The 24353-nt window shown below is 32.3% G+C and overlaps 1 protein-coding gene across 1 annotated transcript; it reads right to left on the bottom strand.

Annotated features, from left to right (window-relative positions):
- Positions 1-283: 283 nt before the first annotated feature.
- On the bottom strand, positions 284-22419 carry LOC114325800 (translation initiation factor eIF-2B subunit gamma). Its single transcript, XM_028273928.2, has 6 exons — positions 22122-22419; positions 16885-17202; positions 15500-15715; positions 14737-15026; positions 12005-12234; positions 284-492 (listed from the first exon to the last, which is right to left on the bottom strand). The coding sequence occupies exons 1-6, from the start codon at positions 22279-22281 to the stop codon at positions 336-338; spliced, it is 1371 nt and encodes a 456-aa protein (XP_028129729.1). The 5' UTR covers positions 22282-22419; the 3' UTR covers positions 284-335.
- Positions 22420-24353: the final 1934 nt, after the last annotated feature.

Below are 24353 nucleotides of genomic sequence, written 5' to 3'. Positions count from 1 at the left end.
GTCTATTCTACTATTGTTCAGAGCAGTTATTTATAATGTTGTCTAATACCATGGTGTCGAAGGCTTTGTGAAAGTCTACTAAGGTAAGTACCATTGATCTGTTATATTCTATAGATTTTTCTATTAAGGTTTTTACTGTTTGTAGGTGATCGTTTGTTCCGAATTTTGAGATGGCACACAAAGAAGGTCAAAATGTTGAACTTATTGAGATTTTGCCATTTTCCTTATTTTTTTCGTTTTTAGTAGTTTTTATTTTTCAAAAAATCAATATTAAAACACAAAATAGTTTAATAGTGTTTATAAAAGTAATTTAGTATTTTATACAATGTCTTATATTAAAATTCCATTAACCTATCTGACTCGGTAAGAACTTCATTTGTGTGCTCCGATTCTTCCGAAACCACGTGATTGCTTCCTATGATACAACCTTTTATTTTACAACCATTTTCAATTGTAGCTCCATCACAAACTATACAGTTTTCTAAAGCAACTCTGAAATGTAAAAAAAAATCATTTGAAATTTGAATCTACACTATTTGTAAAATATTTGGTTATTTTGTCCAACGTATTTGTAAGTCAAAATATTAAGAAATATATCCAATATTTTTTTGTACGAGATAACCATCGAGAATACAAAGAACATAGTGCATGCATGTAATTTTGTTAACACAAAAAATGCCATAAACAAAGGCTCTCTGATCCCATAGTCAAAATGAGATATTTTGTTGAAATATCAGCTTTCTCAAAAGAATGATAATTTTAAAATAAGTTTAATTCTCATAATGAAACTAATGTTTTAGCGAAACATGTCAAGTGGGCTATTCGCGGTGTGCAAGTACTTGGAGGGAATACGAGAAACGATCGTGCGCGAATAGCGGAGAAATATTGCAACTTTCTTAAATAATTCATATTGTCAATTGAAATTGTCAAATTGACGTATATTTCATACCTACTGTCATTGAAGAAGAAAAACTATATGTTGCTCACAATATTGATATGATATGCAATTATTATACAGTGAGCACGTAAAGGTTGGAATAAATTCATTTTTTCATGACTGGGCAATTTTGGAAATAAATCCCGAAACAGGTCAATTTTTATTTTTAAATTACGACTTTTTGGTATATAAACTCCTGGACAAAATTAACGCACCACTTTAGTTAATCTAAATATTTACAATATGAACACAAAATAAAACTAAGTTACATTGAAATAATAATAAACACCTACAAGTAAGTCCAACATGACTTTATCATGACCTTAATTTGCCTTATTGTTTCTTTAAAAATTGTTTTTGCCGGAAATGCGTAAATAAGCTAGCATAACTCCAAATTGCAAAAAGAAAAAAATCAGTAAAGTAACACAATAAAATGCATCTGGGTCAACACTAATACCGTGTAGGCCCTCCTCTACTTCTTATGACTGCATTTATGCGCCGAGGCATGGTTGATATCAAGTGTTCAACAAAAGCTTGCGGAATATTCTCCCATTCTTCAAAAACGGCCTTAATGAGTTGGTTGCGATTGGCAATAGAGGGTCTACGACTTCGAATCTTTTTTTTGAGATAGTCCCGTAGATGCTCTATAGGATTCATGTCCGGACTGTTAGGTGGCCACTCTAATAATGGAATATCAACATCATTTAGGTAGCCAATAACCTGTCGAACCACATGAGGACGAGCGTTGTCTTGCATGAATAAAAAATTAGGTCCAAGAAACGGAGCAAAGGGCATTACATGTTCGACAAAAATGTTGTCTAAGTAATAATGGGCGTTCATAGACCTCGTACGTATGGAAACCAACTCCATACGAGCTTCAAAACAAATTCCCCCCAAAACATTTTAGAGCCACCACCAAAAGGTACTTTAGGAGAGATATTGCAGCTATCAAACCTTTCTCCTCGCCTTCGCCAGACACGCTTCTGATCATCTGGAGCTTTTAGGCTTACTCTAGTCTCATCGGAGAAAAGAACTTGTTTCCAATCATCGATGGTTCAATTTTGATGCAATCTTGCAAAATTCAATCTCTGAACCCTGTGTTCTTTGGTAAGCAAGGGTTTTTTGGTCGGTTTCCTGTTGCTCAATTCTGCTTCATGTAAACGTCTTCTAACTGTTCGAGACGAAATCGCGACATTTCGAACATCTGCTAGTTCAATTTTTAGCAAACTGCTGGTGACTCTCGTATCTCTGAGAGCACGTTGTCTCAAAAAACGATCATCAATTTCATTAGTGCAACGTTTTCGCCCTTGCTCTGGTCTTCGATGGTACGACGTACGACCATCTTTCATTATATCGCCTCACCTTGCGACTGATGCTGGAATGATGTCTTCTTAACAAACCTGCAACGTATCGCATTGAATATCCTTCATCTAGGAGAGTCGATGCTCACACTGCCTCCTCCATTGACAAATTTCTTTGGAGGTTCATTTTTTTATTTGATTTTTATGTAAATGAACTTCCAAACATGCATGTGATGAAAAATATCACACTAAAAAGCTTGTTTCTCACAAGCACTTTGCTTTAATCGGCACTTTTTATGAAAAGTTTAACCCACTTTTAGTCTAAAACGAAGTTTAATACAAATTATTGTTAAAACAAGACTATTATTAGCTTACATAACAACTGTCACTGTCAAACAAGGTCCATAGGCAACTTGTCGTACAGTAAAGTATCAATAAATAAATATTATTGAGAAAAATATGAGTGGTGCGTTAATTTTGTCCAGGAGTTTATATCATACTAGTGACGTCACCCATCTGGACGTGATGACGTCATCGATGATTTTTTAAATGAGAATAGGGGTCGTGTGATAGATAATTTGAAAGGAAATTCAATTCTCTATTCAGTAATATGAACATTAATATAATTATTTATACACGGTGTCAAAAAAAATATTTTTTTCAATTAAATTTATTGACATAAAAAGAAGAATGTGTGTAATTTATTTAATTCAAAATACATTTTACTGCTACCAGAAAATAAGAAAAAATGTTTATTTGACAAATAAATATTGTTTTTTGCTTAAATTCAACATTAAAGCAGCCACCCACCTGCCTCTTGACAGTTTGAACATTTAATTTAAGCGAAAAGCAATGAATATTTTTCAAATAAACACTTTTTTCTGTTTTCTGAGAGCAGTAAAGTGTACTTTGAATTAAATAAATTACATACATTCTTCTTTTTGTCAATAAAGTTAATTAAAAAATTTTTTTGGACACCCTGTCAAAAAAAGTATGTTAATGTTTATATTACTGAATAGAGAATTGAATTACCTTTCAAATGAGCTATCACACGACGCCTATTCCCATTTAAAAAAATCATCGATGACGTCATCACGCCCAGATGGGTGACGTCACTAGTATGATATATATGCCAATAAGTCGTAATTTAAAAATAAAAATTGACCTGTTTCGGGATTTTTTTCCAAAATCGCCCATTCATGAAAAAAGGAATTTATTCCAACCTTTACGTGCTCACTGTATAAAATATATTTAATTAATTGTATTTTGCTTGCAGAACTGTATTTTAATAACTAATTTTATTTACTACGTACAATTCTTTACCTTTTAATAACATAACCTAAAGCTTACTTTTTCTTCTTATAATTTTTTTTTGGACTACGGCCTTGACAATTATCCAGCAACCAGGACCAATATGATTTGCCAATATATTTAAAAGTGCGAAAAAAGTTGCCGAGCTACGAAACCAGGTGTCGCTTTTCCGAACTTGCATGGTCCCAATATCCGGCGGAAATTAAAAACAATTTTGCTTTTAGTCCAGTCGTTCATTTTGCTGAGAAGGTCAATTTTGGGACCACAAAAAAGATGTAAAAAAGTTTGCCACTCCTACCCATAGGCGTAACCAGGGGGGGGTTTCGGGGGTTGTAACCCCCCCCCCATTGGGATGTACTTTGAGCTCTATACGCTTAACACCATAGCCCTCAGAGACCTTCCAGTACCCAGGCAACCAAACGACGTTTTTATAACGTAGATAACACGTCATAAAAATGACCAATTGACGTCTTTCTATGACGTAGTATCGACGTTGAAAATCACGTGTATTTGTCTCATCGATTTGACGTCATAATTGTGACGATTTTAAAACGTCTAAAAGGTGACGTCTTTTATACGTCGGTAATATTCACGTCTTTAATACTTTCAAAAAGTGACCTCTTTCAGATGTTTCAAAATAGGTAGTATAAAAAATAGGTAACATGAAACCTATAGGCCTACGTCTCATGTGTCGATGAAGATATACTACTATTTGTTTAAGATCGCTTGTGCATTAGAAGAAATCTAACATTGATTCTGCATGATTGTACCAGCCCTCGCATTATAGAATTTTCACTATTTATATAAGTATACCTACTTACTGTGTCAAAACTGAAAAAACATACAAACTAATAAATAATTTATTAACAAATTACTCGATAAAAGTCGATAACACATAATTAGTTCATTAACAGAAAATAAACATAACCTCAAACAGTTGTCAAGAAGAATACTGCATTAAACTAACTCACTGAGCAAAAACGAATACAAATCTCTTAATTAACACGTTTCTTCAACTAAATATCTAAACGAAAAGTCTTATTTTATCACACAAGACACAAACCACGTAAACAATAAATGAGAAATTTCTTATGAAAATTATTTAACGAAATTGTTTGGAGTAATACAAACAAGCTCCTCCCAATTTTGTGACGTCAGACTTAAACTGTCTGAAAAGAAAACGTTTTTTAAACGTTACTTTAACGTCATTAATCTTACGTATTTAAAGTCACCTACAAAAGACGTCGATATGACGTAATTTTCAAATACGTGTATATATTCAACCAAAACTGACGTTTCCTCGACATTATATGACGTCAGTTGGTTGCCTGGGTAGTTGTAACCCCCCCCCCTTTCAGGTAGTTGTAACCCCCCCCTTAGAATCATCCTGGTTACGCCTATGCTCCTACCCCCCTGGTTTCCACTAAAACCACCCTCTCTTAGGGTGAAAAACGTAAAACATCGATATACCAAGAATCTGTATGCCTGAGAAAAAAATGTTTAAAAAAAGAAATGTAGATGAGGGGCACGCTGCAGTTTCTCAACACGACTCTATCTTATCGGCATAGTCTACGAGAAGTGCACGGTAAATTGAAGGTGAAATTACAAAAAAAGAAATATGTATGTCTTTGTACTCACTTTATAATGCTCAAAGAATTACGGGATCTGGATTTCTCGTATCAAAGTTCCGCGTGAAGTTAGTTGTATTCATGACAGTTGAGAAACTGCCGGCGACCCGTAGCTGAGATAATTTTGAACAAAAATGTTTATTACCACTTTCTGTGTAGAATCATAGCCACCTTTACTTTACAAGCCATGAAGTTGAAACTTGGCAACATCTAAGCGTAGACCGGTTAATTCTGACAGTTCTCATTTATTTTTAAATGTTTTTAAATAATATTCACTGTACTTACAGAAAAACTCAAACATTTTACAATATTTCGTGCTCCAAATTATAAAGAATATTAAAAGGTATGTATTAAGATGATTTTAGTTCAATATAATATATTTTTATATAATATATTTTATAGTATAATATATTTTTATATAAACTTACGTGCATATAGAAATGCGTCCACTTAAAATTTTTGTCATTTTTGATGTATTATATTTACTAAACCTGTTGGCCGATTCAAGTGATTTTTTTAATGTGTTATAGCCTGATTCTTTAACAATACGCTGTAATAATATTGTTGCTAAGCAGTTAATTCTAAACCCCAACACTTCACATCAAACCATGTGAGAAATTGTTGTTATAGTTATTTCTAGCGATATTTGTATATAATTTAAAATAAGATATTATTTATTTAAAATAAAGTATTTTACACATATTCTTGTTATTGGTTTTTTTTTTGTATAATAATAATAATATATTAAAACCCAACTATAGACTCTGGTTTTCTTAATAACATTCTGTTTTTTTTATTATTTCGTTTATGTTGGATAATAAAAAAAAGTTAGCTACTTTAACAACTAGATTTTTGTTCTTTATCAATTCAGGGTGTTTCTAAATAAGTGCGAAAAACTTTAAAGGGAAAGGAACAAAATGCAAAATTTTGACGCCTGTCAAAATTTTCAGTGTATTTTAAATGCAATCATTTTTTTCGAATCCTGAGAAAACTAATAAGTATTTTTGAAAAATTTAAACGCTGAATGAAAGATTACTTTATTACCGAGGGCCGAAAGTCCCTTAGAATGAATGAAAAGTTGTTTTTGAATGACATATTTGAAACTAAAAATCACACTAAATTTTCTTAATTTTTCGCCCCTGTAACTTATTAAAATAAACATAGAAGTTTTCAGGGACTTTCGGCCCTCGGTCCTAACGTAATCTTTCATTCTGCGTTTAAATTTTTGAAAAATACTCATTAGTTTTCTTAGGATTCGAAAAAAATTAATCCCATGTATATTCTTGTTATTGGTTTTTTTTTGTATAATAAACGTTACTTACAAGGAAGTACTTTTAATTTTATTTTGTACAAACTTCTAATTAATAATATTTTCTTGTTCGACTCAAAAAATACTATAAATTTTACCAGATTTTCTACTTTAAAATTGTGTTTTCAAAAGCGGTAGTCCGAAAGTCGGACTACGCACGTCATCAATTGCGATGTTGCCTTTTTCTCTTCATGGCTTGTTAAGTAAAGGTGGCTATGGTAGAATGAACCATTCTCCCAGAAACAACGCTTGAAGCGACCGACGATTTTGAAAGTCAGTTACGTGCGCGAAATCAATTTTTTACATAAAATTTGTATCAACTAGTTGGTAAAAATTCAATATCTTTTGATCAGAGCGTCCTATCGATACAAATAAAAATGCGCTTTAAAGGTGAAGAGTACAGCTTTCGTATGCATTTATTTATATCCTTATATTTTATTTGCGATTCTCATGAGAAGTGATAAATAAAATTTATTACTTCCATTGACCAGTTACTATGGGATTTCCATTGTTAGAGCCTAATATTTAAAACTATCTTGGCACAATAATTAATCACACAAACGATTACTCCAAAGAAATCAAAGTTCGAATAGAGAAAGCAAGAACAAACTTCAATAAAATGAGAAAGGTACTTTGTGCAAAAGAACTGAAATTAGACTTGAGAGTTAAAGGTGTTATATTTTTTCGACTCTGCTTTACGAGATAGAAGCATGGACACTTAACGCATCGACTACTAAAAAGTTGGAAGCATTTGAACTGTGGGTATATAGAAGAATCCTGAAGATATCATGGGCCGAGCATATAACAAACAACGAAGTCATGAGAAGAGTCAACAAAAGACTGGAAATATTGGAAACCATCAAGACACGAAAGCTGCAGTACCTGGGGCATGTTATGCGTAATGAGAGATACAACATACTTCAGTTGATTATACAGGGGAAAATCCAGGGCAAGAGAAGTGTAGGAAGGAGACGAATCTGGTGGTTGCGTAACTTGAGGGAATGGTACGGATGCACATCAAACGAACTATTCAGAGCAGCAGCATCTAAGATCAGAATAGCCATGATGATTGCCAACCTCCGTCGCGGAGATGGCACATGAAGAAGAAGAATCTTTAAAATCTCTAACATGAAATTTCGAATTTGAGTTTGGCAACACATATGAGGCATCTGAAATATGCCTAAAAAACGCTGAATTTAAACTTTCGCATTACAAACGATATCACCACACGGGAAATGCTTAAACGAAGACGGCATTGGATGGAATTTGTAGCTGAAGTTATGTAGTTTTGAAAATACTAATAAGGTTCCATATTTTTTCAAAATTCAAACAGAAAATATTAAGACAAAAATCAAATCACCGACCAACAGAAATCGCAACATCCTGTATATTAAACTACTAAGCATTAGATGTGGAAAGTGTTTTTCGGAATTAGTGAATCTTATTCGGTTTAAAGACATTCCCATAAAATATGAAGACAATATATTGGTTTTTCTACCGTTTAGTTAGATGGACGTTTGTAAACATTTATCGCGGAACTTTCTATTGTATGGATTACCACGAAAAATGAAAAGATTTAGCCAAAGAGTAGGTTTAGTGAATAGTCATCGGGGATCGGTAATTATCCTTTTTCCGTAGAAATTGAAAATGTTTATTATGTGTTTACTAAGAATGACTTACGGATTATTGGATAGTAGAAAGTTGGTTTTTTTGAGAAGACACTAAAATTTGTTTGGATAGAGATACGTCCTGATTGGTTCACTAAAAACGAAGTGGGAGATCTAATCATTTGGATTGAGTTTGTCAGGAGAGGAGAAGGCATTGTGAATTGAATACCGCGCGAGAACACGACAGTTTCTGCTGAGACGACGTTGCTAATTAGCCAAGTTTTGAAAAAGTATATGTTGTGAAAAGTTGTATTTGTGTTTGGTGGAAAGAGTTTGAAACAGTCTAAAAAACCACAGTTTAAATATTTGAAATTTCGACCCAGTTTACAGTTGTACACTTTCGCTACACCCTGTATATTGAATCGGAGAAACGCAGTTTCAAATCGCTTTTCCGCATTGGTGTGAGTTTGTCATTTTGGCGTTCCCACAACATTACGAATTTTATTTCTTTATCCGTTCTTTCTTATAATACGCATTTAAGAAACGGAATATTTTTCAATAAACCCTTGAATTGTTGTAGTTTACAAGGTAAAAAGGTTTTTATGATATTTACAGTTTTGGTTTGTCGGTTATATGTTTCGTCGGTATACAAATATCTATATAGAGGAAGAATCCCTGCAGTGTTGTAGTTTGCAAAATAAAGGCTTTTATGGCATTTGCAGACTAGAGTATAAAGGTTTATGATATTTACAGACAAGAACTATATTGAATGTTTGTATCGGGACCGGAAGGCTCAACCTAAAATAAGCCGATGTCTTTAGTAATATTGGTTCTCAAAACTAACTGTATAGTATGAGTCAGGCATTTCGTGTAAACTCAAGGGATTTTGTTATTGCGAAGTTTAAGTATTTGTAATTGGTTGAAAGTAAAACCATCATGGCGTTCGAGGGATGTCTTGAGAGTTTTTCTGACCATTTGATTGGTAGAGAAATATCTGGTATGATTCCTATTGGTCTAAGTAGGAAGTCACTTTTTTTTGGGAGAGGAACCCAAGTTTTAGAAGGATCGAGTTAGCGGTCCTAGAAATCAGTTCCACCAGGGCCACCATCGAGTTGAGTTTAGTTTTGGTTCCCTTAGGGCCATCGTCATGGAGTTGAGTTCCATTAAGTGTCTCGGAATGTAGTTTTCCAGTTTCCCAACCGGCTAGGTTAATTCCAGCCCGGCGATGGTGATGGTGTATCGTGAACCCCGGCGATTTTCCCGCTGTTTCTAAGCAGATCGTCGTTATCATTTTATACCAATTTTGGTATTCACTAATTTCTCTTAAGCAGTCAGAACCAGAAGTAGGAGAGAAGAGTTTCAATTTTCTCATTACTATGTTTAACAGTGCAGTTAAAACATGTAGTATGCTCACATACTTTATTTTGGTCAAAGTTAATGAACTTTCAATAATCATGTTCGAGTCTAACTAAATGATTTATGTTGGAGTCTTAACTAAATAATTTTATTCGAGAAAAAGTAAAATTTGATCCAGTTTAACGAACTTTTAAACTATTTATCTTCAAGTGAAAGCTGAATTTTTCTATAATAATGTTTGTTTATAAACAATGTACTGTTTGCTGTAACTAACGACAGTGAAGTGTTTCGCGAGTGCAATAGCGCCTTGGACTTTCGAATCAAGCTACGAGGAAGAAGCCAGGACACTAATTGTTAAGGTATAATTTTTATATTTGTAAAACTGTTCGTTTCATCTTTGATTAATTGGTAATCTGGTCTCTAATTATAACAGAGAGATCAGAGATTAATTTTTTTGTTTTTAATAAATAATGTTTGATTTTCAACATATAATTTATTTTCTTCCCTTCTCTCTTGAATCGTAAGAACATTAAAAATTGACTGAGTATAGAATTCTGAATAAATAAGGTAAGTTACGTTATAATATTCTGTATATTATGTATATTTTTTTTTATTTGACTATTTTCTGTTTTATTTTGATTTAATACCATTTTTCTTTTAATATTTGTTTTTTTTTGTATAAATTCTGGTTCCTTAGGTAACCAGTGGCGCCCAATATTTTTTTGAAGATATTCTTCTTTAGCGACGAATCGATTGAGGGTAAAATTGTACATCAACCACGCGCCTGCGCACACTGGCAGTATGTAGTTCATTGCTAATCTTTCAATATAGGTATGTATGACAATGTATGTATCTGTAACCGTGCAAATAAGTCATTAAAAGAATATATTAATGGTTTTAGGAAATGTATTATTTATTATAATTCTTGTGTTTTTGGATTTGTGTTTCCCTGTAGTAAAATAATAAAATATGTAGCCATAACATATTTACAGTTTGTCGCCGTGTTGTGTAATTATATCCGAAGCTTACGTGTCAATTCAAGTGGCTCGATGGCGTAGTTGGCAGAGCGGTGGGACAGAGAACGGAAGCACACGGAAGATCGCGGGTTCTAATCCTAGACGATTCATACTTTTTTTTATTTTTCGTTATTTTAATAAAAATTTTTTGGAAGTGGTACATAAGAAAGTTAGTTTAATTTTTAAATAAAATACAAATAACCTGTTAAGTATATTTACTTCGTTTAAATTACCTATATAATAGAAGAATATCTTCTTACGTGCGTACAAAGTACACACACATTCTTTTTTTTTCTTTATTTTTTATTTCACATCCATATTCCGATTTTTCTATCTTTCTAATTTTTCTAAGCTAATAAGAGTATATCATAACATCTATTAAAGAATCCACTCCCTTAAATCTCCTGATGACTTGAGCAACCGAGGTACTTAATAAATTTTTGTAGCACGAAGTTTGTCAGATCTATATATCTTCATGTTCATAAAATTAATCGAGCTTCATTAAAATGGCTTCCATTCGTGGGGCTGTTTCATAAAATTAGTCGCGCTTCAAGTTCCAATTGTGGTAGCAGACAGAAGAAATAATTGACATGATGTAAGTAATAAACAGATGTATAGTTTTATACTGGACCAAGTCGATTAGTTGAGATATCCTTATGATTTGGAGCAAAGGAGTTAGCAGAGGAGTATTTGGAGAAACAGAAAAGTACGAGCAAAGTGGACAAGACACAATCAAAGGAGAGTGAGGTAAAGTCATCAATTTTGGGGGATAAAAGGTTAGTTTTCGTCATTTTAGTAAACAGAGGCTATCATCAATCACGACCACCTATTTAAATTAGAGTTATTCGTTTTGCTGGTTTTATTGAGAATTAAAATAAATGATAATTTATCTTGAATCACTAAAATTAAGAAATCGTTGATTTGGATTTAAGTTTAATAAATTTGTATTGATAATTTTGGATGTATGATTTGATGTATGTTTGAAATTTTTATTATTCTGATCATTGTATATGGTATAATATGTTTATTCAATTTTTTTACTTTTGATATCTGATTGGTTTTTAAAATATAACATTTACTTTGTAAGTTCATAATTGTGCTGTAAATTTATTTTCCTATTGTCTACCTCTTTCCTTAAAGGCAACTAGCAAAAATACTTTGAAGCCACGTTTTTTTTTTAATTAGTAAAAGAGCCCTGAGATATCATATTAATTTGTTAAAAAAATATATATGTAAGTCCAAGTAGAGAGAAGTTTAAAATAAATATTATAAACATACATTTGAGCAAACCACAACAATACATTAAGTAGTAAATTAGCAAATTTGGAAAAAATATTCCGTTTTGATTGATATTTTCAATTTCTTCCCACCATATATGATCCGCCATTTTGTTCAAAAAAATAATGTCAGATGCCAAAAACTCTTAGTACGAAAGTAAGTCCGAAGTGTATGCACAACATACACTTTTAAAGGTTCATAACTACGTTTTTGTCACCGATTTTAGTAAAAAGCATATAAATAATATACAGTTACACATACTTTTCATGAATATTAACATTATTCATTATGATGCTATTAAATACTCTGCTAAAGCTTTTCACTTCAGTATTTGCTCCTATAATAGCGTTTTTAAAGGACGTCTTCTCATTAAGTTTGGCATTTTCCCATATAATACACTTGTCGTCTACTTGATTGGAAGTAATAACTGCTTTCGAAGACTTAAGGGTCAGTTCTTTTGAATTTGTCAATCTACTCCATCGATCAAGGATCTAAAACAAAAAAAAATGTTATATAGTTGTTCAAAAAGGTTCTTAACCTGTTTTCTTGCGTAAAATGTTACATATTAATAATGAACATATATTTATATACAGTCGGAAAAATGAAAGAATACCCATGAACGATCACATCAATCACGTATTTTGTATTTGCTGTCTTTTTCTATAAATAACAAATGTTTGTTATAGAAAAAGATAGCCAATACAAAATAAGTGATTGATGTGATCGTTCATGGATATATTTTCATTTTTCCGACTGTATGTAAGTCAGATAAATAATTTCAGAGATGGTGTAACTCAATTCTTGATAATGTTCTTGATAATGATTGAAGTTACAAATTTTCTAATTATTTGAATACCTCGTCACTAAATTATCAATAAAAAGATAGTTATTTTTATAAAAAAATAAGAAGATATTAAATTATTTATAATTAAAACATGAAGAATATAAATAAAAAAAAAGAATGTGTGTGTACTTTGTACGCACGTTAGAAGTTATACTTCTACTACTTATATGATTTCAACGAAATAAATATATTTTAAACAGTTTATTTGTATTTTATTTAAATATTGAACTAATTTTAATACTCGCTACTTTCCAAAAAATTGTATTAAAACAATACCGAAAATTAAAAAATTAGTTATTTTAGTTAAACTCTTGAGAGTAGACGGGAAACCCATAGAACAGCTAAACCACTTCAAATATCTAGGTGTAACCTATATAAGGGTTATCTGGTATAACCCATATATGAGAATGGATAGCGAAGTTACAATTTATAAAACTTGCATTAGACCTGTTATGACCTATATGGTATTGAATCCAGAGAAGATACCAATAAAACCAAAAGCATGCTACGAACGAACAGCCCAGATGAAGACACTAAGAGCAATAGCATGTCGGTTTTTGACAAAACACCGGTTTTCGGTTATACCGTTTTTTTTTGCTTACGGTTTAACTTGGCGGTTATAACCGGCAAAAAAAACGGTTTTCGGTTTTTTTAACCCAATAGGTTACAATGTTACATATTTACAATGCACTTTAGTTTTCGATACTTCACTCGACTCGATACTCGATATCAATATGATCAAAATTAGTACTATCGAAAGAACATCAATATCAATATAAATAAAACACAATTTTTAATAAAACCATTTTATTCTATTAATTATTATATTTATTTATTATTTTATTATTATTATATATTTATTGATTATTATTAAACATAATATAGCGTAAGATTAATATAATATACATATTGCAATAATATACAATTTAACCCAACCATTTCAACTTACAAAAAATTTCCCAGACTCTTTCAAATGGGATTTAAAAAAAATAATATCAACATAAATATTTTACTTAAAAATAATTTGGATAATGCAATTTATCTTTCATTTTTACTACGATAAAAAAATGTTATCATGTATTTCTTTTAACGCGTTTGTATATTTGTATAATAGGTATTTATTTACATTTTAACCCATTTAATACTTCCTGTATGGGTGTACCGTTTCGAAAATGTAGGGAAATCCTTGGAGATTCGTATTCGTAATCGGTAATTCGATATTCATAGTCAGAACATTATTTTTGGTAATCAGAAAAAGTCATTCACCCACTTTCAATGTCAAGAGTCAAGTATGAAAAATAGATGCTGTTTGCATCTACTTCAATCAAATCACTTCTTATGTAAATATTATGATTACAAATACCTTTTCAAGGAAATATTATAATAAAACTTAATTGTTTCTGCCTGATGTGAGTTTGTACTTTCAGTTTGCTTCTGTATTTATAAAATAAAATTTGAAATATGGTTTTGTTTGGAATAATTACTTGAGAATAATAATTATGATTGGGATCCAAAATAATACCTAACCTAAAATAATCCTAAATAAACCTAATAACCGGTTTTTACTTTAAAAAGAAAAAACCGTTTATAGCCGGGACAAAAAAACAACCGGTAAAACCGGTTATTGCGAAGTAAAAAGACCGGTTTTACGTTAAAACCGGTAGGTTTTTCCCATCCCTAAGCAGGGAAGATAAGAAGGGATAGATTACGAAACATCATCAGGAAACAATGTGGCGTGCAAGATGTAGTAAGATGGGACAGGCAAAGACGAAGAGAATGGTTTAGTCATGTAAAAGAATGGAGGAGCACAGACTACCAAGCATTGCGCTAGAAGGAAAACCAGTTGGCAAGCGTCCACCGAGGAGACCACCAAAAAGATGGAGAAATAGCTGGCAGAGTCTACCCCTCAAGAAATACTTCAACGTCAGAATTAATAGATTGACGGATATACAACTAGTATAAGAAGAAGTTAAATTCTCATTAATCTTAAACTAAAAAATTTACCAACTAACTTCATAATGTCGCTATGCGTGTACTTCATACTGTCATTTTTATAAAAATTCACTCTCAACATTTTTCCCAATCGTGCCTAAAGAAGTATAACTTCAAAAATTGAAATACTGGAAAAAAAATTAATAGTATCTTTTACCTTAGCATTCGTTGACCAATAAGCTGCTAAGGTATTAACTCTAACTCCAAAAATATCCTTTGGTGCTATATAGGCGTAACATCTTATAGGATCTCCATGGTAAACGTCTTTCAAATCACCTGTATGATCATTAAAAGATGATAGCTTTCTAATTGCTAATTCCAGTTCATCTTCTTTAGCATATGCAAATATGTCTCCTGAATCTTTTGTATTTAGTATGGATTCTTTTGTGTCTACCGGTTTCGGTGGCCTTCCTAGCTGCTTTTTAATAATGTGTGGTAACAGCTCGCCTAAAAAAAGTTTAAATAAAAATAACAAACAAGATACAAAATAAATTTAATCATTATTAATATATTAATAGTACTATAGTGAATAGAATCTAGGCTCATAAATCAGACAAACTAATACAGTAACTGCAGAAATTAAACAGACGGATATATCTAGCAAATAGAGTGTAACATGGATTAAGAAACTTTTAACATCAAACATAGTCACAAAAAGAATGAAAATATTGATATATAGAACTCTAATCAAGCCCGCCCTCACTTATGTGTCAGAAACGTAGACAATGACAAAAAGTGATGAAGAACATTTAAGCTGTTTTGACCGTAAAATCTTTAGACATATTTATAAAGGCATGCAGGAAAACAGATTATGGAGTAGACACTATAATTTTGAGCTTTACCGCATTTATAGTAAGCTTAGTATAAACAAATAAGACAAATAAAATGCATAAAGTTAATAACATTATATTAACACTTACCTTTCAATGAAGTAAAACTATCTTCACTTTTAAGATACTTTATAACCCAATTTTTGAGTACATATATGTGAGAATCGGTTAGGTTGCTGTACATTTTAATGCTTGTGTGTTTATTTAGGAGAGACATGGGTAACGAGATCTCATTTTCGAAATCACTAGCAGATGCCAAAAATACAATTCTGTTTGTCTGTGTGTCAACACCAATCAAGTCTCGTTCTAAAAAATTTGTGGAAAGTGTAAATAAAAACCAAATCTTAAATACATAATGTTTATAGACATAGTATCAATATTAACACGTTGGCTGCCATAATTAAAAAAAATGAGTCCCTACAGCCATGAGGCTTGTTTCTATGCTAACAAGACAACTACAGTTGAGTCCGTGAGTCTTTACCCGTGCGTCATTAATACCTGGCGAGATAAAACACATACTTTTTATTTAGCATCATTCTCTTCCACGCATGAAATTAATGACAAACCAGCTGCCGCCTGTTATTAAGTAAAAATACATGTTATTTTTATGAACGATTTAGACTCAGTGCATTGAAAAGAGATAGGTACAAAGAAAGACGATTTCGGATGTCTTCACATATTTTAAGTACAATTTCTAACGTTTTGGTTTGTTTACTTTTGTGGCTGTCAGTTTGTTGAATTTTTTGCTGTTATTTTGTCAAATTTTTGCATTTTGAAGTTTTTTATAGTATACAAACAGTTGTTTTCACAACTAATTTTATATTGGAGTTAGAAATTTTGTGATAAGTTTATGTTATTTTACGATAAATTTTGACAACTTACAAAGCTAACCTCATTGTTGACACAGTTAAATGCTTGTGTTTAAGGTTCCGCCAAAGTGAATAAAATAACAAAAAGAAAATATGGTAATGAATTTTTTTATAAATTGTTTATATATTTATTAATCAATGATAATAAAATAATTTATGAAGCTACTTCAAATGTAGCTGTAATTATGCACCAAAATTTTAAAGCATAACTTAAATTTGACATTCTATTTATTTGATAACGTCAAATTTTATACTATAACCAGTGATCGGAATAATATCCACTTGTTGTTGCGTTTAGTAAATTTCTGACTTATTTCGTATGCTTTAAATGATGACGCACGGGTAAAGACTCGCAGACTCAACTGTACAGTGTGTCACGTGGCTGATATTGAGAACAACATGAGGCACAACATTTGTGTATGGCGTATTTTTACGAGACATAAATTTCCCTTATACCTCATTCGCCACTTTGTTTTATGACACAGTCGACACAGCCAACCGTTAGTGTAGTAAGAGGTCTATTTGTCCCATAACGCAGCCAAGGTGTTAAATGACAAAGTTGTAGACGTGTTTGAGATCTTTTTGGAAATAAACTATTTTATTTACCTGGTTTGTGTTTAGACTTTGGCCCTGGCACAATAATGGGTTCATTGCTTTGGGGTTGTATTAATAAAGATGCAACAGATGCATTATTTGCTCTAAACTGATCTAGGAGTCCCTTCAGATTCACGTCACTAATAAAATCACAAGATACTACTAACACATCTGATTTCAGTTTGTCATGGATGAGTCTTAAACTGTCAGCAGTACCTAGATCTTCATTGTCACTTATGGTGAAATAGTCTATTTTTATTTCCAAATCACTCTTTTCCAATGTACTCTGAATTTCAGTCTTTTGATGTTCCAGAACAACCAAAATAACATCTAAAAAAAAGACATTACAAAAAAAAACAGCAAATATCATCATCATCAGAGGAGAAGCAGATTAGTGCATGTCTACAAAATCAAGGGAGATATACAACAATACATATACTACAGGTCCATAAAACTACTTAGTCACTTCATGAAAATATGGAAAAGAGTAATTGATAGACAGATACGTGAAGAAACCAAAATATCTGATAATCAATTTGGCTTTATGCAGGGCAGATCAACCACAGATGCAATTTTCATTATAAAGCAGTTGATGGAAAAATACAGGAATATCCTGTAGAAACAAATTCTCATATCGCAACCTCAGTATAATAATAATAATATCGTATGGCATTTTTGCCGGGGAGATCCTTTCGGATAGTTCCAGCGCCAATTACATCTTTAACCCTGTTTCAAGTAACTAGTGTCGATGTACACTAGCCCAGGGGGACCGACGGCTTAACGTACTCTCCGAGGCACGGTGAGACGGCTCGTGTCATTATTGGAAATGAAAATGGTTTGTCTTTGGCAGGGATCGAACCCACGTCTACTGGCGTATGAGGCCAGCGTTTATGCCGTTACCCACGGCCGCTCACCTGCAACCTCAGTGATATAGAGGCACAATTCAAAAAAGGAGATTTTTGGGAAATCACGTTTAAAGATTCTGATTTTTTCAAATAACATGCTTATTTTTTAAGTTATAAATGGGAAATTTGGCAGATTTGGTATTTGATAATTGCACTATAAATAGCGATGAGAAAAAAAATTAATATAAATAAATTCCATTAATTACATGTAATTGAAAAAAACACTTTCAAGTTAGTCCCATATAGTACAAAAAAACATAACATAAATAAGGAACTGTATAAGTTTGATCCCTTATATTATTAATGTCCTGTCACTGTTTATGCAAAATAACGATCTATTATGAATTAGACTGATTTATTTATTATATTTTGCATAATATAATGGCTCAACTAAAAACTATTCTATATAATACAAAATGTTAAAACACAAACTAACCAGGATTTTTGACATAGAAAGACATGTTACTGATTGCTCCCTTGTAGCAATAAAAACCAGAGGTGGCGGGGGAGAGTGAGAGAGAGGCATAAATATATTTACCAAATCATTCATGTTCCTTTTCAATTTTTTTCAATTGAGGAAAAAGAAAGAGCAAATCGAGTAGAAGTATCTATCGACAATGAAACAAAACATACGGCAATTTTTAAAATTATACAGTTAAATACAGCGTCTATTAGAAACAAACTTGAAAGGTTGGAAATTCTGCTTGACCAAGAAAATCCCATTGTCGTCAGTATTGCGGAGCACTGGTGTAAGCAGGATGAAATATCTCTAATGGTAACTCCGGGTTACGATCTTGTAACCAGTTATTGTCGATCTATCCATGAGCATGGCGGATCAGTTCTGTATGTGAAATGTGGGTATGAATATCAGATCATCAATGTGTGCCAGTTCGCTGTGGAGATGCATTATGAGTGCAGTGCGGTAAAAATAATGTTTTGTGAAAGAAAATTTGCAGTCATCAGTATCTACAGGCCTCCCAGTGGAGACTTTTATTTGTTTTTGAAGCAGTTTTCCTATACGATTGAACTCTGTAATAGGTATGTTGACGATATTTTTATTTGTGGTGACTTAAACATTGATTATTTAGAAAATAGTTTATTTAAAATTCTTTTTAACGATGTTCTAATGAGCTACAATCTTAGCATAACCTCTATGGTTCCCACAAGGGTAGCGACAAATTGTTTGAACCAAACTTCTATCCGTAAGATTGACTATATTTTAACCAATACAACTAATATACTTCAATACAATTCTAATGTTTTAGAAGCGCATTTAAGTGACCATAGAGCAATCAGTTTGGAATTTGTAGTAGACATTAATAGTAGTTGTACTAAATCCAATGACCAGCCTAATTATAAATATTTTAGAGACTTGTCTGACAACAACCTTAAACAAATTTCTTCTGTGCTATCTGTAACTGACTTTGACGATATTTATTTAACCGATAATGTTGATAAATCCTTTGAAAATTTTATAAGTAGTTTAATATATGTATTAGATTATTGCTGTCCAGTAAAACGGTATAATATCAGTAAGCAGACTTGCAATAAAAAATGGATTACTCCGGAAGTTAAGCAGTCTAGTGTTCATTTAAAAAATGCTTACTGGCTTAATAAGGAACTAAAAGATGCCAATTCTCTTGCAAATTATAACAAAATTAAGAAAGACCACGCGGAACTATTACAAAAATCTAAATTAAAATTCCATGATCAATTGATAAATAATTCAAGTAATAAAAATAAGACTGTATGGAATCTTGTTAACAAGGAAACTGGCAGGAAGTCTATCCAAAAAAACATAGCATTAAATATAGATGGTGAAAGTTGTACTGATTCTAAGCAGTTGTCTGAAGTTTTTTGTGATTATTTTGCTACAGTAACCGAAGAGAAACTGTCAAATCATTTTGGGAATTCTCGATCTAATAGTTGCACATCTTCTACTATTCTTAAAAACAGTTTCTTCTTTAGACCTGTTGTTGGTAATGAGGTAATGAATGTGATCAATAATTTAAAAAATAAAAAAAGTACTGGACTTGATTCTATCTCGATACGAGTATTAAAGGCTATGTCATCTGATATAATAAACCACATTGCATATTTGATAAATTTATCAATAGGTAAAGGAGTCTTTCCAAGTATTCTAAAAAAAGCAATCGTTATTCCTATTTACAAAAAAGACGATCCGGAAGACATTTCAAATTATAGACCTATTTCCTTATTGTGTGTACTTTCCAAAGTATTTGAGAGAATTGTGTATAACCGTATGTCTGAGTTTTTGGGTAGATTTAAAATTGTAAGTGATTGTCAACATGGCTTCCGTACCGGTAGATCCACTCAGTCTGCTGCCTGCAGATTTTGTGAAAGGGTCTACAGATCTTTGGATGCAGGTGAATATGTGGCAGGTCTCTTTTTTGATCTAACCCGTGCCTTTGATTGTCTTGATAGTCGTTTTGTTAGTAATAAACTGTATAATATTGGTTTTAGAGGCATATTTTTAGATTGGCTAATCAATTATCTATCAGATAGGATCATTTCTGTTAAAATCAATGAAGCTATTTCGGAGGAACGTTTTATTAATCTGGGAGTTCCACAGGGCTCTGTATTAGGACCCCTGATTTTTTTGTTGTTTATTAACGATGCATCTAACCAGTTTGATATTTTGGACCTGACGTTATTTGCAGATGATACTTCTCTTGTGGTCTCAGCACAGACCTATGAGAAATTGGCATCTACTTGCAATAGTTTTTTAGCTCGGTTTAATGACTGGTGTCGATCTAATAACCTAATTTTAAATGTAGACAAAACAAAAGTAATATATTTTAATAACTTAAATTCTGTTAATCCTGTACTACATCTAAGTTTTAACAATGTACTACTGGATTCCTCAAATCATACTAAATTTTTAGGTATTAGGTATCTCGACTCAAAATTAAAATGGTCAGTTCACATAGACATGCTCAGTAAGTCCCTTAATAAGTCGTACTATGCATTATCCCGTATTAAAAATATTATGCCCATCTCTGCGCTTTTAAATGTATACTATAGCCTTGTTTATAGTAGACTTTGTTACAACATAGTTTTATGGGGGAATGCAGTCAACAGTGACAGAATATTTATAACACAAAAACGTATAATACGAAAAATGTTTGGAATTAGACCTCTTGACAGCTGTAAGCCCATATTTATTAAGAATAATATTTTAAGTTTTCCATGTATTTATATCTTCAGAATGTTACTATATGCTGTTGATAATATTCATATGTATGACAGAAATTCTAGTTTCCACAATTATTCGACACGAGGTGGCGACTTGCTGAGGGTACCTGGTCATAGATCGAGTAAATTTGAAATGTCAGTAAAGTATATGAGCATTAGATTGTTTAACGTTTTACCAAAAAAATATAGAACAATGAATAAATATTTATTTAAGAAATCCATTAAAAGCTTATTGCTTACCAAATGTTATTATACTGTGGAAGAGTTTGTTTCGGACAGAAATATTACCTAAATGTTATCAATTCTATCTACCTTAAAATGTTTATAAAATTTATAAATGTATTAATTTTATTGTTTGTTTGTTTGTAAAACTAATGACATGTCCTATACATTGTATGTCTTAAAGGATGAATAAATATTATTATTATTATTATTATTATTATTTTCTCCCTCTGTCAACGCTATCTGGTAGAGAATTTCATTTTGTGCCCATATCATTCAAAATCACAGTTAACACAAATTTTGAGTTGAGCCCTTATATTACTGAGGGTGCGATATGGTATTCATTGATCTTGAGAAAGCATATGATAGAGTTCTTCGATATATTCTGTAGTGGGCACTAAATAAAAAGGAGTCCCTGGTGAATATGTAAAGATTGTGAGAGATATGTATGAGGGAGTAACAACTAATGTTAGGACAGGTGTGAGAAAGACTGATAAATTTCATGTGAAAGTAGGATTGCACCAACGCTTGGTGCTTAGTCATTATTTATTCTCATTAGTTTTAGATCAGATAATTTAGCGAACCTACAGGGTAACATTCCCTGGAGCTTAATGTATGCTGATGATGTGGTGTCACATCAGTTCAACGTTAAGAAGTTAATCACCCAATACGAAGAATTGCTGAACTGCAGGTTCCTGTAAGAAGCAGGAGATCAAGACCAAAGAAGACCTGGGGGGACATTTAGGCAGGACATGTCGGTAAAGAGGATTGATGTTGGTATCACCCAAGATAGAAACTTATGTAGAACTGCAAAGATAATGGCAAAGAGAATGATGACAAATATTATCATGATGAAATAAACTATTTTATTGTTCAAACTAATATATTTTGTTTCAATATACATACCGTGAAAACCTGATGATTGTAGTTTGTACAAGGGATACCAAACAAGAGGTTTTGGTCCTATGGGCAAAAGGCATTTAGGCTTTCCTGTGGTAATTTCTGATATTCTTGAGCCTTTACCAGCAGCTAGCACGACTACCTGAAACTCCTGCAGGAAACTCATACTTCTATTTTCATAAAAAATTAACAAACAATAAATATAAATATTCTTTTACATAAAATAACATATGTGAAATATTTTTCAATTTCCAATGTTGAAAATTCGAAAATTTTAGGGTTATGTTAATAAATTTATTTGACAAGATTGACAGTAGATGTCAGTTGAACATAGAGATAGAGATGGGCATTACTCGAATCAAGAGTATCGCTCCTTTGAAATATGCATCTGCGAACACAAACCTTCATAATCTTCATATTTTTCTATTCGGTTTGGAAGATTCAAGAAATTTTCTTCTTATTGTTCATTGTCTCGTATTGTTGTTCTTATTGTTTTATTATATTATCTCATTTTGTTTTACTATCTGTTCATTTTGTTGTTTTTCTTTTAAATTCTAAGGCGTTTTCTTGTCTTTCTGCTATATAATAGCCTATTATCTTCCATTTGTCGATTCTTTCATTGCTTGTATTTGACTTGTTTGTCTCTATAAAGCCCTTTCTTGTCTTTCTGTTCATAATTTATTCTTTTCTTGATTCTTGTTGTGATTTATATCTAATAGGTAACATCTAATTATTTTTATTCTATTTCAAAGGAGAAACGTCACGGATGCGAGGCCTTAGACAGAACCCCTCGTTCATCGCTCTTACGGTGGTTCCTATTCCAATGACTTTTCATATGGCAAAATACAACTCACCACCCGCCCGCTACCCGCTATAGCCCACAAGTTTAGATGAGCACAAGTTGGATGTGATCTTATGGTGTTTTTAACGTGCACGGCACACGTATTACGTTTAAATTTTGCTTTCGTGAAGTTCGAATTTCGGAACAATATTAAGAATGGAAGGATTTGTGGATGTAAATGTTAGCGTGGAATATTTAAAACAAAGGCGGATCCAGGACCGATTTTCGGGAGGGCCATAAACTTTTTTTTGAGAGGAGTACCGGAGGTACGGGGGGTAATTTTTAAAAATTAGGGTTACAATAGTGAGTTTTAAGGCACTTTTCACACTCTTTTACCGTGTTACACACGGTAAAAGAATGTGAAAATTGCCTTAAAACTAACCACTCCTGCCGTAGTACCGATTCCTACACATTTCTTCGGATCCAAGTGCAGTTCTTTCAACAAATTTAATACTATTTTCCCAATGCTTCTCCTGTCAGGCCTTGTTCTTTCCCTCTTTCTTGATTTTCACTAATTATTTTTAGATTCTCATGCATAAGCGTCAATGAATTTGACAGAGTCTTCACTAATGCTGTTATTGTATGTATATGTATCTCAAATTTAGAGAAAGCTGTTCCACGTGGGATACGTCGGTGGTTTTGTCAAATATTATTTGTTCAATTATTTCGTCACCACATCATGTTATTAATTGATTTTGACTGCTGCTACTAATGTATGTTGCTCAGGAAGATGCTGTGGATAGGTGTTATTTAAGAGTCTTATCTCCTGATGCGATTTTAAACCTTAACAATTCCCCTCATTGTTAGGTCCAGCATCTTCTTCCAGAAGCAGAAGGCCATCATCACGATGGTCTCTTAGAGGAATGTTTTGTCGACTATAGACCCTACTATTGGTCGTCGTCTTTCTTTATTTTTTTTGTATCTGTTTAGACCTCTGAGAGTCTATCTGGTTAATGATTGACTTTTGAGGGTTGCGATAACTTTGTAGAAAATCCAGCTCAACCTGAACTCCTTGTGGTATGATGTTTTTTCATGGGTTTATATGGCTCCGTCTTTGCTCATGAGTTTGGCGAAAGATGTTAAAGGTTTCGTGACAAGGCTTTGGGCTGTCATCCCGTTATTGTGACCATATTTTCCATTATAAAAATAAAACACAATACTTGTAAAACAATTCCTTTTGACTCTGGGAAAATACCAACCAACTTCTTTGTTCTAAGTGCTAGTGGCCCAAGTAACGCTTCATTTCTTTTTTATTCTTTGTATGTCATAGAATATTATGGAAATTTATATGATTTTGATGGCTGTCAAGGCCGTTCTAATAATTGGCACTTTGTAAAATTATCAACATTTTGATTTATAAAAAACCCAAGTCATTCTTGAAGCTTCCGTTACTTCCT

Source organism: Diabrotica virgifera, chromosome 2 (assembly GCF_917563875.1).
Source record: "Diabrotica virgifera virgifera chromosome 2, PGI_DIABVI_V3a".
Taxonomy (NCBI): Eukaryota; Metazoa; Arthropoda; class Insecta; order Coleoptera; family Chrysomelidae; genus Diabrotica; species Diabrotica virgifera.
Note: the sequence above shows the minus strand (reverse complement) of the source record. Positions and strands in the feature narration are given on the sequence as shown.